General features: G+C 41.3%; 1 protein-coding gene across 1 annotated transcript in view; it reads left to right on the top strand.

Moving 5' to 3' along the window:
- Positions 1–1,586: 1,586 nt before the first annotated feature.
- The window catches only part of COL24A1 (collagen type XXIV alpha 1 chain), a 318,617-nt gene continuing 297,359 nt past the window's right edge, over positions 1,587–22,844 (top strand). Inside the window, exons 1-2 of the mRNA XM_054721397.1 lie at positions 1,587–1,698; positions 12,769–12,830. Of these exons, the coding sequence (XP_054577372.1) occupies positions 1,643–1,698; positions 12,769–12,830 (118 nt within the window). The 5' untranslated portion in view covers positions 1,587–1,642. The remainder of the gene's footprint in view (positions 1,699–12,768; positions 12,831–22,844) is intronic.

The following is a 22,844-nucleotide window of genomic DNA, read 5'->3' as shown; positions in this document are numbered from 1 at the left end:
TACCTTTATAATATGTGTGTAATGTAGAATGCCTTTCGGCATGTGGAAGAGTCATTAGCTGTTGTTGGGGAAGTTATATGCAGTGGTATACAGCAGTCATTCACTAAACAGACATGCCAAGTGCTGACAAGGATAAGCAAGATAAATAGATCCTGGTCTCCTGGAATTTCCAGTCTTATTAATAAGAAAGATAAAAATCAGAAATTATTGGTTTTATTCTTTGCAAAAATTGGAAGATGGGCTTCTCAGTATGAAAAGGCTGTGGGAGAATGGGGACCTATGTCAAAAAGCGATTTGTTACAAAAGTTGGAGAAGGTAAGGCTATGGTGTGTTAGTGTGCTGTTGATGTGTAAATGCAGACCATGAATCCATGCTTAAGAGGTTGAAGGGCAGAAGCAGAAAACTGGATCACAGGAGAGAAAAATCACTAGAAAGTAGTAAGGGGAGTAGACTGAAAGGAAAGAGTGAAGAGGAGGAAAGCTAGAAATGAAAACCGTTGCAGTCAGTTTATAATATGATATAGGCCACAGCATCATTGCAAATAAAAATAAAAAAAGCAAGAAAGTTGGAGGAGTGTGAGCTAAGATTGATTTCGGGTGTGTGTGAAGAGGGCAGAGAAGAAGATTGGGGATGGGAGGCACGCAGGAGGAAAACATCAAATTGGGGACCACTGAACATGGGAATAGTACATGGACACTTCCACCCGGGGAGACCAATCACCTACAGGTCCCAGAAACGTCGAGGAGGAGGAAGGACAGCGTGGGAAGCGAGAAGGTCGGCGCTGCTCCTGCGCGGCTGCGTGCGCACCCGGGCGCTGCGGGCTCAGGGGCGTGCGGACCCGGGCGCCAGAGACGGGCGCGGAGTGGGGGGAAGGTTGCGGCGTGGAGGATGTGTGTGCGTGTGTGTGCGTGTGCGTGTGCGTGTGTGTGTGTGTGTGTGTGTGTGTGTGTGTGTGCGCACTGTGTTTGGTGATGTCATTGCAACTCAGTGAGCGATGAAATTTAACACCGGCCGGATTTGCTTGGCTCCTCTTCTTCCCGGGGAAGCCGCCGGCCGCAGTCAAAGCCGAGCGCCTGCAGTTGCCACCGGCCCCCTCGCACCCGCACGAGTTTTCGAAGTGGGTGTGTGCGCTTGTCTGACAAATGTCCAGGCGCGGGTTGTTTCCAAGGACTTCCCCGCCCCCCCCCCCCCCCCCTCCTTCATCCCCTTCCCTCCCCCCCATCCCTTTCTCCTCCCAGGCCCAAAGCAGAAGACTCCACTGGAGTCACAGAGTCGCCTTTGAACCGCAAGTGAACTTGAGGGCTGCACTCGCAGCTGAGCTTCTGCTGCTGCAGCCGGCGCCCCGCCGCCCGCCAGTGAGGTCTCCCTCCTCGCCTGCCCTCCCGGGGGAGCGCTACCTCCGGCCCCTTGGTTTCCTAGCCGGGGAGCTAGGAAGTCTGTCTACCCTTTGGGTGCTATTTCTCTCCCTCCCCATCTCCTCCCCCCCCCCCCCCCTTTTTTTTTTTGGTTGTTGTTGCGGTTGGGAGCATCGTTTTCATGTGACTTTGTTTTCCTTTTTCATGGACAGTACCTGCGCCCTTAGCAGAACGGAGCTGGCTTCTGCTTTCCGTTAGCGCTTCGCTGCACGGACAGATGCATACAAATGCATTTAGGAGCCCACAGGACAAGGCGTGGAAAGGTCTCCCACACGGCAAGAACGTAAGTAGCCCACCCGCAGGGGCGGGGGCCAGACCAGCCTCTCTCCCCACCCCCGGGACCCGCGGAGCGGGACGGAGTTTGTGCTCTCGCTTCTTTGGCACTTTTTGAAGTTGGGAGCCGCGCGCGCGAGCAGCCGTGGCATCTTCCTCCGGACTCCTCAACTTGTAAAACGCCGTGTTCGAAAGGAAGTCTCCTGCCGGCGGGTCTCTCAGATGGTTTAGGTTAAAAAAAAGATCCCGTGGTTCCGGAGGGAACGCTTGTTGGCCCGGGTCCCGACGCGGGCGGCAGCGGCTCCCGCAGCTCCGGAGCTGGGCTCGGACCCCCGCCCGCCCGCGCTCCGGGCCGCCCTCGCGCCCTCCTTCCCTTCGCCTCCCTCGGGGCCCTGGCTGAGCTCCTGCTTCCCCGCGGGGCCCCTCCGGGCGTCCCGCCTGGGGATTGCCGGGGCGTTCGCGGGCCCCTGGGCGCCGTGCGCTCAGCCTGCGGAGGGCGGCACGGGCTTGGGGCAGGGTTGCGGGATGGGAAAGAGGGTGCCCGCAGAAGGTCCGGCATCAGGGCACTGCTAAACCCACGGGACTCAGGCAATCGCCTCTTGTCCGTAAGAGGCCAGCGAACGCGCTGCACCTCTGGGGCCGGGGCTGCGCCGGGATCACTGGCGTGTTTCAGGGGAAGGGGCTGGACTGCGGGGGGAGGGGGGACTGCTCCTCACCGGAGTTGTTCACGGGGACCCTCCTGTCTGCACCCCACTTCCTCTTGGGGCGCTGTACCTGCTCCCACCTCCTCACTGGGGAAAAGAGCGTTGGTGGGGAGGAGGGTGCACGGCCTGGGCTGGCTGCCCCGGACCCTCTGGAGAGGAGGTCAGTGGGTGATGCAAGTTTGTTTCTGGTTCCCGTTGGGCGGAAGGGACGGAGTGGCTGGTCTTCTCCGCCTCGAGGCTGCCCCAGAGGAGAGTAGGTGGGCGGGGGGCAGGGGGCGGGCCTGACGGTGGCTACTCGGGGCCGGCGGAGGCGGGGTGCGGGGAAAGACCGCCCTGTGGCAGTGTTTGTATGAACATGTGCTGGCCAGCCGCGTGCGCCCAGCCCGGCTGAGGCGGGCGCGCTCTGTCCTCTGACCTCCGGCCGCCAGACAGACGAGGATGCGCCTCCCCGCGCGCCCGCGGGCCGATGAATTGGAGAGGAGTAACCTCCGCCACCCCGGGCGTGCGGCGAGGTGCCGGGCCCGGGAGACCCGCGTCCAAGAAGAGATCGGGCTCTTCCAGTAGCCTTCCCAGAGAGGCTCACGCAGGTCCCACCGGGTGCCCAGGCATGTTTCCCGTCACTTTCCTAGATAAAAGCCCCTCTGCATGGATCCGCAGGGAAACCGAGGCCGGGTGTGGGGCGGGAGGGCCCATGGAATCCGAATGAGGCTCAGGCTCCTGCAGGTCCAGAACCCAGGAGCCGCTGGGTGAGGCCCTCCATCTCGAAGCTTCCCTGTCCACCCCTGTGCCCTCCTTGCCCTCCCTGCCAGCTCCCCCTCTCCCGAGGGCTTTCCCAAGCCATTGAGCAAGGAGGCCTAGAGGCTGACTAATATTCCCCTTGGTAGTGACCAACCTTGCGGATTAAAGCAGATCTTCTGCTCCTGGCCTCTCTGTCTTGTCTGGTTTACACTTCCCTCCCAGACGCTCCCAGAAAAGGCCCTGCATAAATTCTTGGGCAGTTTGGGGTTTGCAAATTGGGTCCAGATGATTGGGGGGAGGGAGGCAGAGAAACCAAACAGAATGGATTACACCGAGGAACTTCTGAGGAAACATTAGACTATGTGGAGTGGGAAAAGAACCCTTGTGAAGAGACTTTGGGGTGGGCAGCAGGTCCTGGGTGCTGATCTCCCCTGCCTCCCAGAGGGTCTCTCTGCCAGGGGTCTTGCGGCCTCTTGGACATCCAGTTTGTTCCATTCCAGTTTGTTCCATTCCAGTTTGTTCCATTCCAGTTGCCAGTGGGGGTGGGCTGAACAGAATTAAGGGTACTCAAGGTTACATCAGATTGCAGCCCCTCACAGCTCCAACCACACACTGCAAGTGGGGAAAAACTATTACTGATTGAGATGAGAAAATTATTTCTTGAAAATATCCAATTTCCATAAAGAATTTAGAGTTCTTCAGTTTGAAACACACACACACACACACACACACACACACACACACGCACACACACACACACACCATACCAATAAACCCTATATGGTGGGGACTTGGGAGAAGCAGCTGCTAAGCTAATAATAATGTCAGGTCGCTGAATTAAACCTTAGAGTCCCTAATGAAATCCCTGAGATTTTAAATATTCACCATCTTTTTGTGGTGACATTTTCCAAGAGCGGGAGCAGTATTTTATTATTTATTTATTTATTTAAATCTTTATTGTTTAAAGTATTACATATGTCTTCTCCCCCGCCCCCCCATTAACCCTCTCCAGCCCATCCCCACCCCCCAGGCCTTCAACACTCTATTGTCTGTGTCCATGGGTTGTGTATATGCATACAAGGTGTTTGGTTGATTACCTCCCACCCACTCACCTTCCTCTGCCTTCCCTCCGAGATTCCACACTCTGGTCCATGCTTCCCTATCTCTGGATCCACTCCATTTAGTTCATCAGTTTATTTTGTTACTTGGATTTCACATATGAGTGAGATCATGTGATACTTGTCTTTCTCTGACTGACTTATCTCACTTAGCATGATACTCTCCAGGTCCCTCCACGCTGTCTCAAAGGGTAAGAGATTCTTCTTTTTTTTACTGCTGCATAGAATTCCATGGTGTAAATGTACCACAGCTTTTTTATCCACTCATCTACTGATGAGCATTTGGGCTGTTTCCAGATCTTAGCTATTGTCAATTGTGAGGGGCAGTATTTTAAAATCACAATTCTGATTAGTCACCCCCAAACACAGCTTAAAACTGCATCCCTAAAGACATTTTATTTCATGGGGTTGCTTTCAGATGGGTTACTTAATGTGAACTGTGGAATTAATAAAAAGGAAACTAAAACCAAAAGTCAGTGTTAGATACATTCATTTAACATATGATTGGAAAGTCTCCCAGGCAGGCTATTATGATACTTAACGGGTTTCTATAACCAAAAGGAGGGTTGGATATAAAATCTATTTCCTAGCTGGCATGAAATTCTGTGGTTTTTTTTAAAATTTGCTTGGTTATGTTTTTACTCAAGTAAATGTTTAAAATAAACTGATGTCTCAGGGAGAGGAATTGTAATTTATGGACAATGATTTTGAATGTTGTTTAGACATCCTACTTGGTAGCCTGTGAAATTATAGGGAAAATATAAATTTTATTAATGAGAATTAGAATAGCTATTGCGGAGCTTTTAAACTATGACTTATTTTATAATTTGTAATTCTGAATGAGAAGACCATTTCATTTTCATTCTCATAAAAAGCTAATATCTGTTATTCATTCACTCATTTATTCAGCAAATGTTTACTGAGCTCCAGTTATGCGCCCAGCATGGTTCTAGGCAGAAGGGATAGAAACACAATTGCTACCCTCCCAACATGCCCATTTTAGTATAGGAAACAGAAAATGAAACAACCAAGTTTAAGAAAATAAAATAAGGTTATATACAAAGAGGACACCTAGCCGTCCTGGGTAGGTGGGAAGAGTAGGGAGGGATAATACTGGAAGGAAAGGCTGACCAAAGGAAATGAAATCTACACTGAGACATAAGTAGAAAAGGCATAGAACTTTCCAGACAGAGAACAGTAAATGGCTCAAAGGTGAGACAGCACAGTGCATTTGAGGGCCTGAAAGAAATGAAGTTGGTTGGAGCACACATTGAAGGGACCTGGATCTGGAGAGAAACAAAGAGGAAATGTAAAAGGTCTTTAAACCAGGTTACTTTCTTAGATAAATAAGTGGAAGTCAGGATGACCTGACTTCTTGATCTTGGGATCAGGGTGCAGGTGGAAGATGCCAGGGAAGTTATATATTTGTTGAAACTCAGTCCACCTGATACCAGTAGATTTATTGACTGATGTAGTCATTCACTTAAAAATCTTTATTTAATAGTAGTATATGCTCAGAATTTTGCTAAGTTAGGCAGCAATCAGTTTAACAATCTCTGTGGTATTATGAGGACAAACTAATTTCAATGTAGTTTTTTTTTCTTCTTTTCTTGCTACTTATTGGACTCTGGGCTTTCTGATCACTTGAAGTTCTTAAGCATTTATCTCTCTGTTCTCATGAATTGCTTGCATGCTTGGAATTTAACCAAAACTTCTAGTATGCTACACACTGGATTAATTATACAAATTCCTATTCAGTTGAATTGATATTCCAAGAAATTTATTGTATATAAGTTACGGACACTTTATTACTTGAATCATTCAACTGCATCCCCAACTGCTGGGATGAGAACTGTTTTTCAGTTATTTGGGGAACAGAGGACAGAAATTTACTATTTCTGGATCTTAGCAGCTAGTAAAGAACAAAATCTGTAAAGCTGTCATGACTTAGAGACGTTTTTGGCTTGTAAACCTAGTGTGGTGGAAATTGTTGAAATTATTGATGTACATCACATGTGTGTGTTTTTCAGATTAGTTCACCCTTTCCAGTTGGTTTAAATGAAAATCACCAACTCATAAAATAAAAGTTTCCTATTCATAGTATTTCAAAAGTCATTCTTACCAGATAAACCCAATCTATGTAGGAATGAGCATCGGTAGTCTGAGGATATATATCATAATACCTGAGGGTCTCATGGGTACCCTAAACAAAAAGATGCCTGGGGTTCCCTAAAGTAACTTAGACCCTTCAGATAAAGAGAAAGTTTAACAGCTCCAAGAATTGTTTAGGGAAGATGCCTTGGATGGCTATTAGTTCCGTAAATACTCTGATTATGGTCTTTGGATATCTATTTCCTGCCTGATCCCCTTTTAGGCCTCACCCCTCACATGTCTGGTTATGTTTTGACTGTGGCTTATCTCAAATTGAAAATGTGGCTAACAGACCAGACATACAGAGTATCTTATATTTTGTTAGATATCCTCATATTAACATTATGGGTTATATTTTCTGAACCTTTATTGAATGTTTGTTACCATATTACTAACTTATTTTAGACCTGGTTTGATTTTGTTAAATGTTGTGAGTATATGTACTCTGTTACTTTATATTAGTGACACATGCTCCAGACATACAAAAAAGTGAGCAAAACAGATGTGCTTTGACTATTTGAAAAAAATATATTTAATACACTAACTAGACTTTTTGTTAGTGTGATCTAAACATATGGACAAATTAGAAAACTTAGTGGACTATTTTCATTTACTTAAAAGAGTATGGCCAGAACTGTAGCAAGACCTTTCTATATTTGTGGTTAAATAACATGATTTTAAGCATAATTTATATAACATCATGCTCTATAATTTTATCTTTGTCCTCTAATGCCAGTATATGAATAGGACCTCACCATACACATGAATTTTAGGGTTTTATATGTAGGATGTAAAATATAAAATTTATATTATGACATTGAATAACAGAAAATTGAAATAACCTGCCCAGGGTCACACAGTGAGTTATGAATAAAACCAGAATTAGTCTTTTCATTCCCAGTCTAGTGTTATTTTCTTAACCATGTTTTTAAAAAATATATTTTTATTGCTTTTTAGAGAGAGAGGAAGGGAGAAGGATAGAGATAGAAACATTGATTAGAGAGAAACATCACTGGTCAGCTGCCTCTTGCACACCTCCTACTGGGGATCGAGCCAGCAACCCAGGCATGTGCCCTGACCAGGAATCGAACCTGTTCATGGGTTAACATTCAACCACACTGGTCAAACTAACCATTTTCCCCCCAACAACTTAATATAGTTATAACTTTACTAGTAATTTATTGAAATACTGCAGCATGTCTTAGCACTATATGTACAGCATAAGGAGAGTAGCACAGAGCACTGATGCTGCCCTTGACAAGTCTATCACTACCCTTAATGTTTTTACTTTGTAAGTAAATGTAATATCATGGGGAGCAGGTGCGCAAAACCAAACAAATAAACAAGCCCAACAAGCCCAGCCCAACTCGATATTTCCCAGAAAGCTTGAATGATTAGATATCCATTTTATACAGTGACGGAGTGTGGCTCTTTACCAAACTGATTGTCAATTAAGCGTGATATGTTCTCTGTGTTCCCACTCAGAGATGAGAAAAACAGTTAAAATGGAAAAAAAAAAAAGAAAAAAAGAAGGCTTCCACTAACCCTATCATAGCACATTTCTTAAAAATTATCTTTTTCTTCTTTCTTTACTTTCCCAGGAGTTAAAAAAAATTAGGTCTATAGGGAAAAATTGAATTCCTCAGTCATTGGAGATGAAAATGGTACTCATTTTCTGTTTAAAAATACTAAGTGTCAATATCATGTAAGAAATGGATAAAAGGTGAAGACCTGTTACTTGCTTAGATATTTACTTAGTAATTATAAAAGGTACAACATATATGGGCTATAATAAAGTTACAATTAAAGCATCAAGAGTATAGACACAGAGGAAAGAGCCAGTCCTCTTTAGGGATGATGGGAAATTTCTTGGAACAGGTGCTGTTTAAATTAGGCTTTGATGAAACCTAACATCCTGACAGGTGGAAACTGAGAGGGCATTTCAGGCACTTACACGGTCTGTCCGTGGAATAGAGAATAATGTGGAATGGCTGGAACTTTTTGGGGGTGTGAGGTGTAGTGGGATCTATATTGCTAAAACAAGAAGGTTGGAGCTGAACACCTGGTGAGTAATTTGACTTTTTCTGTTCTTTCTTACTTGGCTATTAATTTTTGGCATAATCAGGAAAAGAGAAATAAAATCAGTCATTGATCCCCAACTCTCCATTACTCATCAGTTGCAGTACAGAGGTACACTTACATAGGGTATGGCTCAACTGATTTGTCATAATTCCCTAAAACCACTTGGTTCAGGGATGATGTGGATGTGTTCATATTTTCCTGCCTCACTCCAGGAATGGACTTGTTAACGTGTGTAGAGAGAACTGTATTTTCTAGTTTTCTCCCCTGAGGTCATTTGGTAAGTCTATGGGGTGGCTAAATTGCAAAGTGAATAATGCTGGTTGTTGTACTCTTCATTAGTTAACTTTATTCTAACTGGAAAAATGCCTGTTGGGTTGTTAGCAAGGTCTAAGTGAGCCAGATTTCCTGGGGCAGGTGAGACGTGCTTCTTTTCACATTCCGTTTTCTACTGAAACAGCATAATTCTGATGTGCTCTCCTTTAGCGACTGTAGTCCTGAGCCACTCATAATCTCACTGATATATATCATGCCAGTTATTTGTTGAAAATATAAATTTGAAAGGAAAAGAGCCTCCTTTTATACAAACTCTAGATCGTATTGGGATCCATCCTAGAGAACCCAGAGAAATCATTTTAATCTCCGGCAGTGGTACTCAATTTTGTTTGTACATTAGAATCAGCTGGGAAGTGTTTAAAAATCCCTGTACTACAGACAAATCAAAATCAGAATCACTTGGGGTGGAGGTGGGACTGGCAGGAACCAAGTATTAGTTTTTAAAACTCTCCAGGTGGTTCTATTGTGCAGCCAAGGTGAAAAACAGATCCAAAAGGTATGGGTCTTGCATCACCCCTCCAGTGTCATCGAAGCCGGAAGAGTGGTCCTCAGAGTGTGATCCCAGTTCAGGGGCATCAGCATTGCCTGGGAACTCATTATAAATGCAAAGTGTTGAGCTGCACCCCAGACCTAGTGAGTCAGAAGATCTCAGGGTGGGGCCCAGCAATCTTTAGCCCTCCAGGTAATTCCCATGCACTCTAAAGTTTGAAAACCACCAATATAGAGCAGTAGAAAGGATTTTTTTAAAAAAAATTAAATAATCTTATTTGTGTCATGATTTGTAACATGATTTAAGCAAAATTATATTTAACTATATTTAAAGTACAATGTAACCATAAATAGTAAATGGCCTAAGATGCTTTTCTTAGCGTTTGGTACACACGTAATCTATATTAGAATCACTTAGTTGGAATCATACACATTCTGAGGATCTTCAAATTTATGAATCATCTCTGCGGCAAGACCCCAAATCTGCATTTGTCACAAGAATCTCAGGTGGTTCTTTGGTAAACTAGCATTTGAAAAGCATTGTTCTAAATGGATGACACCCTGTCTGGGAATATTTTATAGGCTTCATTAAAATACTGTATATGGTTCACTTATTTGCCCATATCAGTTGAAATTTATAACCCTATCTTATAAAAACGGTGCTCTGAACTGAGTATAACCACAGAATGTGCATTTTTCATTTACTAAAAAATGATTAATACCATTTTAATACAAATGTTATTTCCTTTATATCAAGGAGAATAGTATAATTTTATATTGTTGTCTCACTTTGTAAAAGATCATCTTTCTTAGATTAAGAGGCTCTTTATACTAGTTGGTAAAGGTAAACAATTATTGTTGGTAATAGACAATGTACCAATTACTACTAATATACCAGGAACTTAATAAAAATAAAAATTAACTTTCAGAAGGCTCTGTAATCACTCCTTGCAGAATAGTATTTTACAAAAATGTCATTTGAGGAATCCCTGGGTTAGAATACAAAGCAGAATCAGGATCTATATTAGCAAAATTGAAGTAATAAAATATTGTTGTCAGCATGCTCATTAATTTTTAAAATCATCTCTATGATTTTTCATTTGGGAAGTAGATATAGCCAATTCTGAGTACTGTTCAACAAAATATCAAAAATGTGGTTATACTGAAAGAAATCACAAAATATTTTTACTTGGCTAATCTATATAAATGAAGATTTTGATTTGCAGTGATTGGGTATTGTGCTCACAAATACTACTAATCAAAATGTTCATGTTGATATCTACAGGCCATTACTATTTTCAGAGGCAAAGAATCATGCATCTAGTACAAGTGATTTGAATATGATATTTAAATGGCTTTTATTATAAATTTCATTTAAAGAATAACTAGTTCCATCAATCTATGGTTAAGTGATTATAAGTTGTGCTTATTTTGTATAAATTTCTATTACTTTGCATAAATTGCATGTATGGTAATTTAACTTAATATAAAATAACTAGAGGCCCGATGCACGAAATTCATGCATGGCGGTGTGTGTCCCTCAGCCCAGCCTGTACACTCTCCAATTTGGGACCCGTTGAGGGATGTCCGACTGCTTGTTTAGGCCCAATCCCGGATCGGGCCTAAACGGGCAGTTGGACATTCCTCTCACAATCTAGGACTGCTGGCTCCCAACTGCTCGCCTGCCTGCCTTCCTGATTGCCCCTAACCACTTCTGCCTGCCAGCCTGATCACCCCCTAGCCACTCCCCTGCCAGCCTGATTGATGCCTAACTTCTCCCCTGCCAGCCTGATTGCCCCTATCTGCCCTCCCCTGCAGACCTGGTCACCTCTAACTGCCCTCCCCTGCAGGCCTGGTCCCCGCAACTGCCCTTCCCTGCAAACCTGGTCCCCCCCAACTGCCCTCCCCTGCAGGCCTGGTTACCCCCAACTGCCCTCCCCTGCAGGCCTGGTTACCCCCAACTGCCCTCCGCTGCAGGCCTGTGTCCCCCCAACTGCCCTTCCCTGCAGGCCTGGTCCCCCCCAACTTTCCTCCTCTGCCAGCCTGGTCACCCCTAACTGCCCTCCCCTGCAGGCTTGATCGCCCTCAACTGTCCTCCCTTGCAGGCCTGGTCCCTCCCAACTGCCCTCCCCTGCTGGCCTGATCGCCCACAACTGCCCTCCCTTGCAGGCTTGGTCCCTCCCAACTGCCCTCCCCTGCTGGCCATCTTGTGGCGGCCATCTTGTTGTCCACATGGGGGCAGCCACCTTGTGTGTTGGACTGATGGTCAATTTGCATATTACTCTTTTATTAGAGAGGATAGAGGCCTGGTGCACAGGTGGGGGCCAGCTGGTTTGCCCTGAAAGGTGTCCCGGATCAGGGTGGTGGTTCCCTTGGGGTGTGGGGCAGCCTGGGCGATGGGCTTGTGGTGGTTTTCAGGCTAGCCATGCCCCCCAGCGACCCAAGCGGTGGCCCTGGTATCTGGGATTTATTTATCTTCTATAATTGAAACTTTGTAGCCTTGAGCGCAGGCCAGGGCAGGCCAGGAAGTTTGACTTCCTCCATTGCCAGGGAAACCCAAGCCTCCTGCTCTCTCCAGCTCCATGGCTGCCGCTATTTTTGTTGGGATTTATTTATCTTCTATAATTGAAACTTTGTAGCCTTGAGAGGAGGCAGGGCAGGCCAGGGCAGGCCAGGGCAGGCGGAAAGCTTGGCTTCCTCCACTGCCGGGGAAACCCAAGCCTCCTGCTCGCTCCATGGCTGCAGCCATCTTGGTTGGGTTAATTTGCATACTTGCTCCTGATTGGCTTGTGGGTGTGGCTTGTGGGCATAGCAGAGGTACAGCCAATTTGCATATTTCTCTTTTATTAGATAGGATATAATGATAATAATAATGTCACCTATACATTTATGGAGTGCTTCCCATGTGCCAGGTACTGTTTTCTGTGCTACACATGACGTTTTCCAGTTAATCTTCAAAACACCTTATCAGATAGATTTAATAGATGAAGAAACTGAGGCACAGAGCAATGAAAAGTGAATAATGTGCCCTAGCTGGTTTGGCTCAATGGATAGAGCGTTGGCCTGAGGACCAAAGGGTCCCAGGTTTGATTTGGTCAAGGGCACGTACCTCGGTTGCAGGCTCCTCCCCAGCCTGGGTGGTGGTGGGGGCGTGTGCAGGAGGCAACCAATCGATGTGTTTCTCTCACATCGATGTTTCTCTTGTCTCTCTCTCTCTCTTCTACTCTCTCTAAAAATCAATTGAAAACTATCCTCAGGTGAGGATTAACCAAAAAAATAAAAAAAGTGAATAATGCTGGAACTTAAATCCAGAACCCTTGCCCCTAATTAATGAATATTAAAATACCGTGTTAATTAAAATAGCTTAATTATTAATCTTGTACTATAGCTTGTTTTGTATTTTATATGATTTATAGGTTGTAAAATGTCCAATTAAGTTTTTCCCAATTACTTTTCTTTTCTTAGGAAACTGCTTCCTTTTATTGTGCTATGTGTGGCAGGGGCTGCTGTTCATGCACAAGAACAAGGTAAGAAGGTCACCTTGTTGCATATTTGCTTATAGAAAAATTCTGTTCTCAGCAAATGCACTTGAGTTTAAAGTCACCATAACCTTAAATTTAACAGTAAATAATAAAAAATTCTACCCAGCACAGTGAGATTGTAAGCATGAAGAAACCAATGTTGGGGGAAATATGACCTTTAAGAAATTTCTCAGATCTTCCGTCTGTAAAATTGCTTACATTTTTAAGCAAACTCTCTATAAAAGGGAAGTTTTGTACAGTAAAAAGGCTTTGCTTGTGACTTCATTGTAAGTGGGAGTTCTTGGGGGTGGCAAACTGTGCCTGAATTACCTTTGCACTTCTTGAAATAACACAAGCACATACTAAATGTTCCCTCTAGATTTACATCATTAAGAAACAAAATAAAATTTGCATACCAGTGGGCTTGGGATTTTATTTAATTCAAATGGAGAGGTTTGGAAAATAGTTCAATGTTTTGTTTTGTTTTTGTTTGCAAGCTAGTTGCTCTGGTAATATGGTGATAAGAGTTTCAGGAATCTGTACCCTCATTTATTCATTTATTAAACAACATTTTAAAAGTATCTTCCATTTGCCACATAAAATCCTAATTGCTAATAATTGAAATATGAATAAGATAACATCTCTAGCCCAGTCAGTGTGGCTTAGTGGTTGAGTGCTGACCCATGACCCAAGAGGTCACCAGTTCGATTCCCATCAGGGCACATCCCCAGTAGGGGGCATGCAGGAGACAACCAATCGATGTTCCTCTCTCATCGCTTTTTCTAGTTCTCTATCTCTCTCTCTTCCTCTTTCTCTAACAAATCAATAAAAACATTAAAAAAAACAAACAACTAAAGTAAGAGAGAAAACCCCTGAAATTGTGTTGGATCTACAGGTAATATCACTATGCCCACCCCCCATCTCCATTTTTTTCTCTTCAGCCTTTTATCAGCAGGGAGGGCAATTTATTCATTATGACAGAACTAACTTTTCAATTCAATGAACCACTTGTGAATTTAGTCAATCAACCAAATAACTGTAAAAAAAATGACAAGTAAACAAAGACAAATAAATGAAATACATGTAGGTAGAGAGAAGGCACAAAGGAAGGAGTGGTGCTCTATCTGATTGACCAAACTGAAAAGTAGATAGATAAATACTCTGTCAAATAGCATATCGTTGAATTAACGTGTCTTGAAAGGCATTTTATAATTCTCTTTTATGGGGAAAAAGTATGAGCTCACATGTCACATGTAACTTCATACAATATTATTCTTGACCAAGTCATTTCTGATACTTTACTTTGCTTCAAGTAGTCATGAAGAGGAGAGAAACTATATCTCTTAATTTCTTATTATTACTATTATATAGTTTCTGAAATTTATTATGTACCAGCCACTGTGGTAGCAGAATATATATTTTCTTCACCACTACCTCATTACAAGTTTTTTATAATTATGCCCATGATAGAACTTCTGAAACCAAGATTAGGGTAAATAAAAGTAACTACCTTAAGGGTTACATGCTAATAATGGAAGAATCAAGATTTGAGATCAGGTATTTTGACTGTAACATCTACAAATTCTTTAAAAAATGAAGGAGGGCAAGTATTATAGATAAAGAAACTGAGGTTGAAAGAAGGGTCTTGCCCAGGCTCAGACAGCTAAGACTGGAATCTATGTCCATCTCTGTCAACAACAACAACAACAAAATTCCACTACACAGCCCGTTGCATCACAATTGCCACCATCTGATGTTATGAGTTTAATAATTCACAAGATGTATCATAATTAAAATATTAAAAATCCAGGCAAAGAAAGATATAAGTACTAGTAAAGGTGAATATTTGTGAATAGAGTAAATGAAAGATATCTTTCAGCCTTAAGGTTTTATTTGTGGAATACAAAATGTACTCTTTTATTTCAGGTGAACATCATAATTATTAGGGTTTTTTTTTTTATAACCATAAACTTTTATTGTGAGTTCTTAACAGGAAGAAAAACTTTTGAAAACTTCTTTGACTTTAGAAAATTGGATACTTTTGAGCATAAAAAAGAAATGAAAATAATAGTATGATATCAGAAACATAGAAGTACTTTTTTCCTAAAATAGATGTTTTTTGTTAAGTTGGCATCATACAAAAATGTAACATTTAATCAGGAGATTAGAAAAACATTTGCAGAGAAGTTGTGGTTTTATAAATATCACAAATATTATTTGCAACCTTAATTTAATACTGCTGAATATATCCATTTGAGCTAATGACAATCCCAAATTAGACTTCTCAGAAATAAATATATTTATACTTATGAGCATTTTTGAAACTTAAAAAAAGGTCAAAGTAATACAAGTATATTTTTATTTTTATTGTTAATCCTTACCCAAGGATATTATTTCAATGATTTTTAGAGAGTGGAAGTAGATAGAGAGAGAAACGTCAATGTGAGAGAGACACATAGATTGGCTGCATTCCAGGGATGGAGTCTGAAACAGAGGTACGTGCCCTTGACCAGAATTGGACCCAGGACCCTTCAGTCTGTGGGCTGACGCTCTATCCGCTGAGTCAAACTGGCTAGGGCTACAAGCATATTTTTAAAAGTCAAGTTTTACCACAAAACATAAAGCAACAAATAGTATCCCTTGATCTTACCCACTCCTTCAATCCTTTACCCGAACTCTCTTTTAGCACCTCTTAGCTTTAACCACCATATTTCTCAATAATATGCTTATACATTATTTTGACTTCCTATTTATGATAGTGAAATTTTAACAATTTTATACTATTATATGCCTCCTTTCCCCCATATTCTTTCTATTCTCAATATAACTTTATCAAAGTTTTTGGTTAAATTAATATTTATATTTTACCTTACTATGACCATGGTTTTTTTTTTTACCACTGAGCCATGCATTCATATTTTCTTTCCTGCACAGCATTTTTTGTTTGTTTTGTGTTCTGTGTCACTATCACTAATACATCTCAGCTACTCCAAAAGAATTCTAAAATTTCTTTGAAAAATGCTTTCCAAAACATACACCAAATACTCTAATCATTTTTTTTTTTACTCTGAGATAGTTCATCTGGAAGCTAAAATGCTCCTGTTCTACTATGGATTGATAGTCTCTACATTTCCTGTAGAGTTGGTTTCTCTCATCTGTGTTCTATTCAGTGTCTTAGAACTCAGGTTTTTAAAAAAGAATCTTTATTGTTGAAAGTATTACATATGTCCCCCTGTTTTCCCCATTGACCCCTTCTTGCCCATCCCCCCAGGCCTTACCACACTATTGTCTGTGTCCATGGTTTAGGTATATATGTATACAAGTTCTTTGGCTGATCTCTTCCCATCCACCCACCCACCACCAGATTTTTCTTTTTCATCATCTGTTTTCTTATTTGAGTGGAGCATAACACCCAATAGCATCCTGAAAATGTGTACTTAGGTGGTGCATTTTGTACCATTGTATTTCTGAGAATGTGTTTATCCCACCCATGTGCTTGAGGGTAGTTTGGTAGAGTATATAATTTTAGGCTGTAAATAGTTTTCTTCTCTCAGAATTTTAAAAACTTTCATCTATTGTCTTTTGGCTTTTCACATATTGAAATCTAATATTATATGAATTCTTGATTCTTTGTATGTGAGCATTCTATTTTCCTCTTTAAACCCTTACGATAATCTATTTGTCCTTGATATTTTTAAATTACAATAATGTACCTTGGTACTGGTCTTTTTCAATTTATTGTGCTGAGCACTCAGTCCTTTCAATGTGAAAACATCTTTAATTTTCTTGTAATTTTCTCTTGTCAGTTCTTTCTCTCTGACATATTTAATTGTGCTTTCTGCAAATTCTGTTGGTCAGATATTGGATCTTGTGGATTGAGCTCCTTATTTTTAGCTTTTATTTTCCCATCTTTGTTTTTTATTCTATTATATATTATTTCCATGAATCACTATTGCAAACATTTAAATTTTTTTATTTCTGCTGTGTTTCAATTTTTAAGATTGTTCTCACTTCAGTTGTCCCCCCTTTTTAAAAAAAAATAGTATCTTGTTCTTTATTCTTTAATGCAATATCTACTCTGCAGATGAGAATAAATTTTTTTGAATTGTTTTTCTTCCTTCACTGTCTTTGTTTTTTACACATTTATGTTGGAAATGTTCTTTATATGTCTGTTGTATTTGTGTTATCCCTGAAAAGTAAGGTACTAGAAATATACTTGGAAACTCTGTTTGCATGGGTAGGCTTGTTAACTGCTGTATTTTACAAAGAGGGTGATGAGGTAGGTCTTATCTGACTATCATGTTGTTGGACCACAAATGTCCAGAGCTGTACAGTTTCCTTAGAGAAGAATCCTCCAATATCTTGCTTGTAGAATATAATCCTGGTTGCCACTGTTATTGAAGTTAAGTGATATAAAGAGATTCTTATGGGGTTCTGTGCCGAGCCAGCTCAGCCAGGTTCGGTGAGCCTGAAAGGGGATGGTGAAGGATTGAGAAAAGACAGACAAGAGAATAAAGTTGGGTCTAGGTGGGACGTTGTCCTCTCTGATGGAGAGCTAGCAACAGCACGACAGCCTGTAAGCCTAGTCTTTATTTTATAGCCAGATTCCACAAGGCAAAGTACAACATTCTCATGGGTTTCAAATCTACTTAATTACATGCACCTGATCAAGCTTTGTTTACTTGCTGCACCTACCACAGCCTACATCACTCAGCCACGTGGGACCACAGGTTCGGACCATAGGTTCAAGCTTACAACTATAGCCTTTGGCTATAATTGTGCTGGTAGGGCTTTGCCCTCCAAGCTGGGACTTGCAGGTGGCTTTGCCACAAGAGGACTGTGCCCTCTTATTAGTCCGAGGCTTGAACCTGTCCAAACGCTGCAGCAGCTCTCCACAGGGTCCAAAGAGGGCTGTCTCACCAGTTAGTATGTAGATTTTACCCAAATCCCCTTATTCTCATTATGGTGCTTCTCTTCTATATTCTGCCATGATTGTTTCGGTGTTACTACTTTAGTCTTCTGTTACGTTCTCAAAGCTTCTTATTTAGACTTTCAACTCTCCCTTCTTCCCTCATTTGAAGCCCCAGTGCCTCTCTCCTGGTATCAATGATTTGGTGCCTTCAATTCTTGAGCCTTTTCAGGAATTTTCTATGTAAATTGTCCTGCCTGTCATTAACACCTGCCTCTGTAAGCCCTAGTGTTCAGTTTTTTTCAGCTATGGTAACTACTTCATTTGCTTTTCATCTTTTAAAACTTTGTTGATATCTCTTACTTGCTATTGTCTCTTCTACCCATTTACTTTGCCCATGTACTTTGAAACCACATTTACTTGTTCTCATTTCAGTGAGATTTTAAGACTGAGCAATGATAAACATCTGTTATTTGCCATGTTTTTAGTTACTCTTTTAAGTTTTAACACAGCTAAGGAAACCATTTTAACTATACTATTAATAAATATAAATTTTGTTTTTGTTTTATAACCACGTTTTAGATATAACTTAATGAATCAATGATTTTTACTTCAAGAAAGAAATGAATTCTATAAAGCTGTTTCCTGAGCATTTGACAGATCTAGATCCCTTTTCTTATCACATACAGTCTACTTTCCTTAGCACTCTGCCACTGTTGGTGGGCTCGCTGCCAGTGAGATTGGCATAGCTGCAGCGCCTCTACATGATAACTTACACCATGCGAGATGTGGAGCTCATTCTCAGCATACACAGCTTTCTCAGGTTCATGATCCCAAGGTATGAAAACCACATGTGTAGAAATCCTTATGTGTAGAATACTCGTCTCCAGAAGAGTATTTCCTGTGAAAATTAATTCAAAATGTGTTTATTGTTAACAGAGAAGCAGCTCATTCTAGCTGCAGTTACTCCAAGTATTTTCTGCCAAAACCCATTATGGACACTTAATTAAAAATTTTAAATGTAGGTTAAAGCTTCATTTCTCATTTTATAAATAGGTTGGCTTTTATGTCTTTAACCAGAATAGATGTGCTATTTACATTAAGAATAACTTAAGGATGTGAGGGTGATCTGGCTGCAACATCTGTCACCCCATTGATCGCCAGATTTAATTTGGCTGATCTGGCTGGCTAGGTGGGTGTCCCCCTCCTCCTTCACTGATCCATGTGTGTCCCTATCCCTCCCAAAGCTGCGTGCTCAGTGGAAGGGACAACCTTCCCCCCAGAGGAGAGGACCTGTCTTCAGTCAAGGGTATACGAGTAGCTGCGCTCCCCTACTAGAACCTCCAAACAAGCTCTCAAGAATAATTTAAAGTCACAATTTCCACTTTTTACATAACCAGTGTGACAGCTGTGCTAAAGCACAGGTGCTTTGCAGCCAGAAGCCTGGGTTTGTGTCTAGGGTCCCATGCTTACTAGCTATGTGACCTTGAGCAAGTACCTAAAATACCCTGAGCTTCATTGTCAGCAACTCTAAAATGAAGATAATAGTTGTTCAAATATGGTTGTTGTGTGGACCAAATGAAATAACACATGTAAAGTGCTCAGTGTATGCCTGTAACATGATGAACATACAATAAATTTTAATAGAAAAGAAAAGAATACTTCAGATCCTTTTCCCCTCCATATACTCATAATACTGAAAAAATAAAATAAAAGTGTTGGTTTTAAATAACATTCTTTAGTTCCTTAACTCAGTGAGCTAGCAGCCGGGAAGTCTTAATTCTGGCAATGACCAACTATTGGGATTTGACCACATAGAACAATAGAAAGTGGATTTGGGGCAATTATCTAAATAATTTAGTCAATTTGAATAAATGTGCAAGGAAAGGAAAAGTATATTGAGGCCTGTATAATCTTTATTGTTCACAACGTTGGTAATTTTACTTTAAACAATCATTTTATTTTTTTCCTTTCCTACAAGCTAGAAAGAATATAGCTTTGGGGCTTAATTGATCCAGATATATGAAAATTTTTAACAATGAGGATTGATTAAGTGCTATATTATATTAATTTAGTTCTTTAATAATAAATTAACCCTTTGCACTCGCTTGCTTTTTTCTCGATTCCTTTATTCTAATGCTAACCGTGTTGTCACACTCGACATCCGAGTGCTAAAGGTTAATGCTGTAATTTATTAAACTCTGCTAAGTGTTATTCTGTACATTTTATTTAAAATTGGATAATTTTTAAAAAAGTCTTTTAAACTATCAATTACTAAGAAATGTAAAAAAAAAGCTTACATTTTTGAGGGATAAACTTAGTACTTTCCTTGTTTCTCCTATTTGCAATAAAATGTTGGTATTGACAGGTGAAATGGTTCTTTAGTTTTCTGAACGTGTAAAGCAAGTGTTACCATTGGTTCTCCTGTATCTATTTCTTTAGCCATATGCTCTACTCTACTACAGAGTCAATTATATACCAACTGGATTTAGAGTAAAATACAAATACTTGAGTATGAGTCATAGTTTTATTATATGCTAAGACTTGATTTTTCCTTTTTCCCTCTCTCTCTTTCTTTTACCCATCCTTGCTCACTTCCTTTCCCCATTTTCTTTCTTTCTCTCCTTCCACCTCCCTTTCTACTTCCCTCTTTCTTTAATTCTAACTAGTGATAATATATCAATGCTACTAACTATGCAAGGTTCAAATGAAAGACAAGCAAGGTTGGAAGGCCTATATCTCAGCATTAGCCTTGCGGGCTTAGAAGATTGATTTTAATTGCACACTAAGAGGAACTCTTTGTCATTAGCGTATAACAAAACAACAACAAACAAAAATTGCATCGAAGGCTTTAGGAGGAGGTAACACTTGAACTGAGTCTTATAAGATGAGTAAAGTTGGCATGAAGGGATATACTTAATGGGGGTCTGAAAGATCGGAATTTAAAAATCACAGATAAGCATTGATGTGGTAAGAAATTCAAGGAAAATCAGTATCAAGAGTGAAGAATGCCATGGAGTGAAAAGATATATCATTAAAAAGTTAAATATATAAGGTCTAGTGTAAATTAGGAAGGGAGTCCCCAAGACCATGATTACTTCTTACACTAAATGCAAGTTTGAGGGTCCCCAAGAGCACCTTTAGGCTCAATAATTCTCTAGAAGGATTCATGGAGCTCAGTGAAATCTGTTAAACTCATAGTTATGGTTTATTACAGAAAAGGATACAGATTAAAATCAGCCCCAGGGAGAAACCCCTGGGGCAGGGTCTGGGAAAGTCCCACATGTGGAGCTTCCAGTTGTCCTCATCCAGGGAATCATGGCCAGTGCCAACTTTCCCAGCAAAACTATGTGACAGTATGCATGGAATATTGCCAACCGGTGAAGCTCACCTGAGAACTCTCGTGCAGTCTTTTTTGGTTTGTTAATCATCACCCAATGACATATTTTTATTAATATTTAGAGAGAGAGGAGGAAGGGGAGAGAGAGACAGACAGACTAGACACACACACACACACACACACACACACACACACACACACAGAGAGAGAGAGAGAGAGAGAGAGAGAGAGAGAGAGAGAGAGAGAGAGGCATCAATGTGAGAGAAATATCTATCGGTTACTCTGATACATGCGATGGATCCGCAACCTTTTGGTGTGTGGGACGATGCTCCAACCAGCTGAGCCACCCAGCCAGTGCTTGTCCAGCATCTTTGCTGCGGCTCTGTCATATAGACATGGTCAACTGCTCATGTAGCTGATCTCAGTCTCCAGTCCCTCTGGAGGTTGAACTGATCCCACATGACCCAAAGCCTTCACCATAAATTCCATTGTTAGACTATCTGGTATGGCCCAAGGCCCCCAGGTAAACAAAGATATTTATCAGGCAAGACATTCAAGGGCTTGTAGATTCCTTCCCAGGAGCTGAGGGCCAAGACAGGACTGTTCTTTGGGCAAGTTTAAATTCTTTACTACACATGTAGCATGTGGGATTGGGTGCCATAGAGGAAAGGGTGGAAAACAAGGGTTTGAAAAAGTGGAATCAGGAGGGAGGGGGGGATAATTAGGGCATATCTTTAATATTGTCAACAATAAATAAATAAAAATTTAAAAATGGGGGCCCTAATGATTCACTCACATTACTTGACAGTTTTGCAATAAGGCTACCAACTCACAGTTATAAGTGCTAATTTAAGAAGTTATAACTCCTTGAATGTGTTAATCTGCTCAGCCTCATAAACTATGTCATAGGCACACACACAATTTCATGCAAAAAAATGCAAAAATTATTTTAGAATGAAGTAATAATCTTTTAATCAGGGAGTGAGAGGATAGAAAGTAGTAAAAATATTTTTTAAAAAATATATTTTGATGATTTCAGAGAGGAAGGGAGAGGGAGAGAGGTAGAAACATCAATGATGAGGGAGAATCAGTGATCGGCTGCCTCCTGCATGCCCCACACTAGGGATCAAGCTCACAATCCTGGACATGTGCCCTGACCTGGAACCTTGACCTCCTGGTTCATAGGTCTATGCTCAGCTCAACCACTGAGCTGTAACAGCTGGAGCAAAGTAAGATAAAGTGGGATAAAATGAAAGGAAATGAGATCAGAGAGGTGAGAAGGGAACTGATAACATAGGTTTCACACATCATGTGAAGAATTTGCGTTGTATTTTTAGTGTAATAGGAAGCCATTGGAGAATTTTGTTCAGGAGAGTGGCGTGATATAATTTACACTGTGAAAAAATTACTCTGGCAGCTGGTGGGGTCATGGGCTCTTCACAGAGAGAGGCACTAAAGTTAAGAGCAACAGATTTTGGGGGAAAATATGTATATTGAGTTGGAAGTGCTTGTGGGACATCTAATCTCCACTGGATAAATTAAATAGGCAATTGAATATGCAAGCCCAGAAAGGAGGTTTTGTGAGTCAGCATATGTGGTTACTGAAACCATGGTTTGGATGAAGTCATTAGGTTTGGTGCTCACAGTAAAAGACCAAGGCACTGTCCTGCTAACATCATGATTTATTCTACATATACTGGTAAGAAGCAAATAGGTGAAGGAGATACAATCAGTTCTGCTGTTAGTAATGCGCATTCCTAAAATTGTGACA

Source organism: Eptesicus fuscus, chromosome 9 (assembly GCF_027574615.1).
Source record: "Eptesicus fuscus isolate TK198812 chromosome 9, DD_ASM_mEF_20220401, whole genome shotgun sequence".
In the NCBI taxonomy this organism is placed as follows: domain Eukaryota; kingdom Metazoa; phylum Chordata; class Mammalia; order Chiroptera; family Vespertilionidae; genus Eptesicus; species Eptesicus fuscus.
The sequence above is the reverse complement of the archived record's forward strand: the minus strand, read 5'-3'. Positions and strand labels throughout refer to the sequence as shown.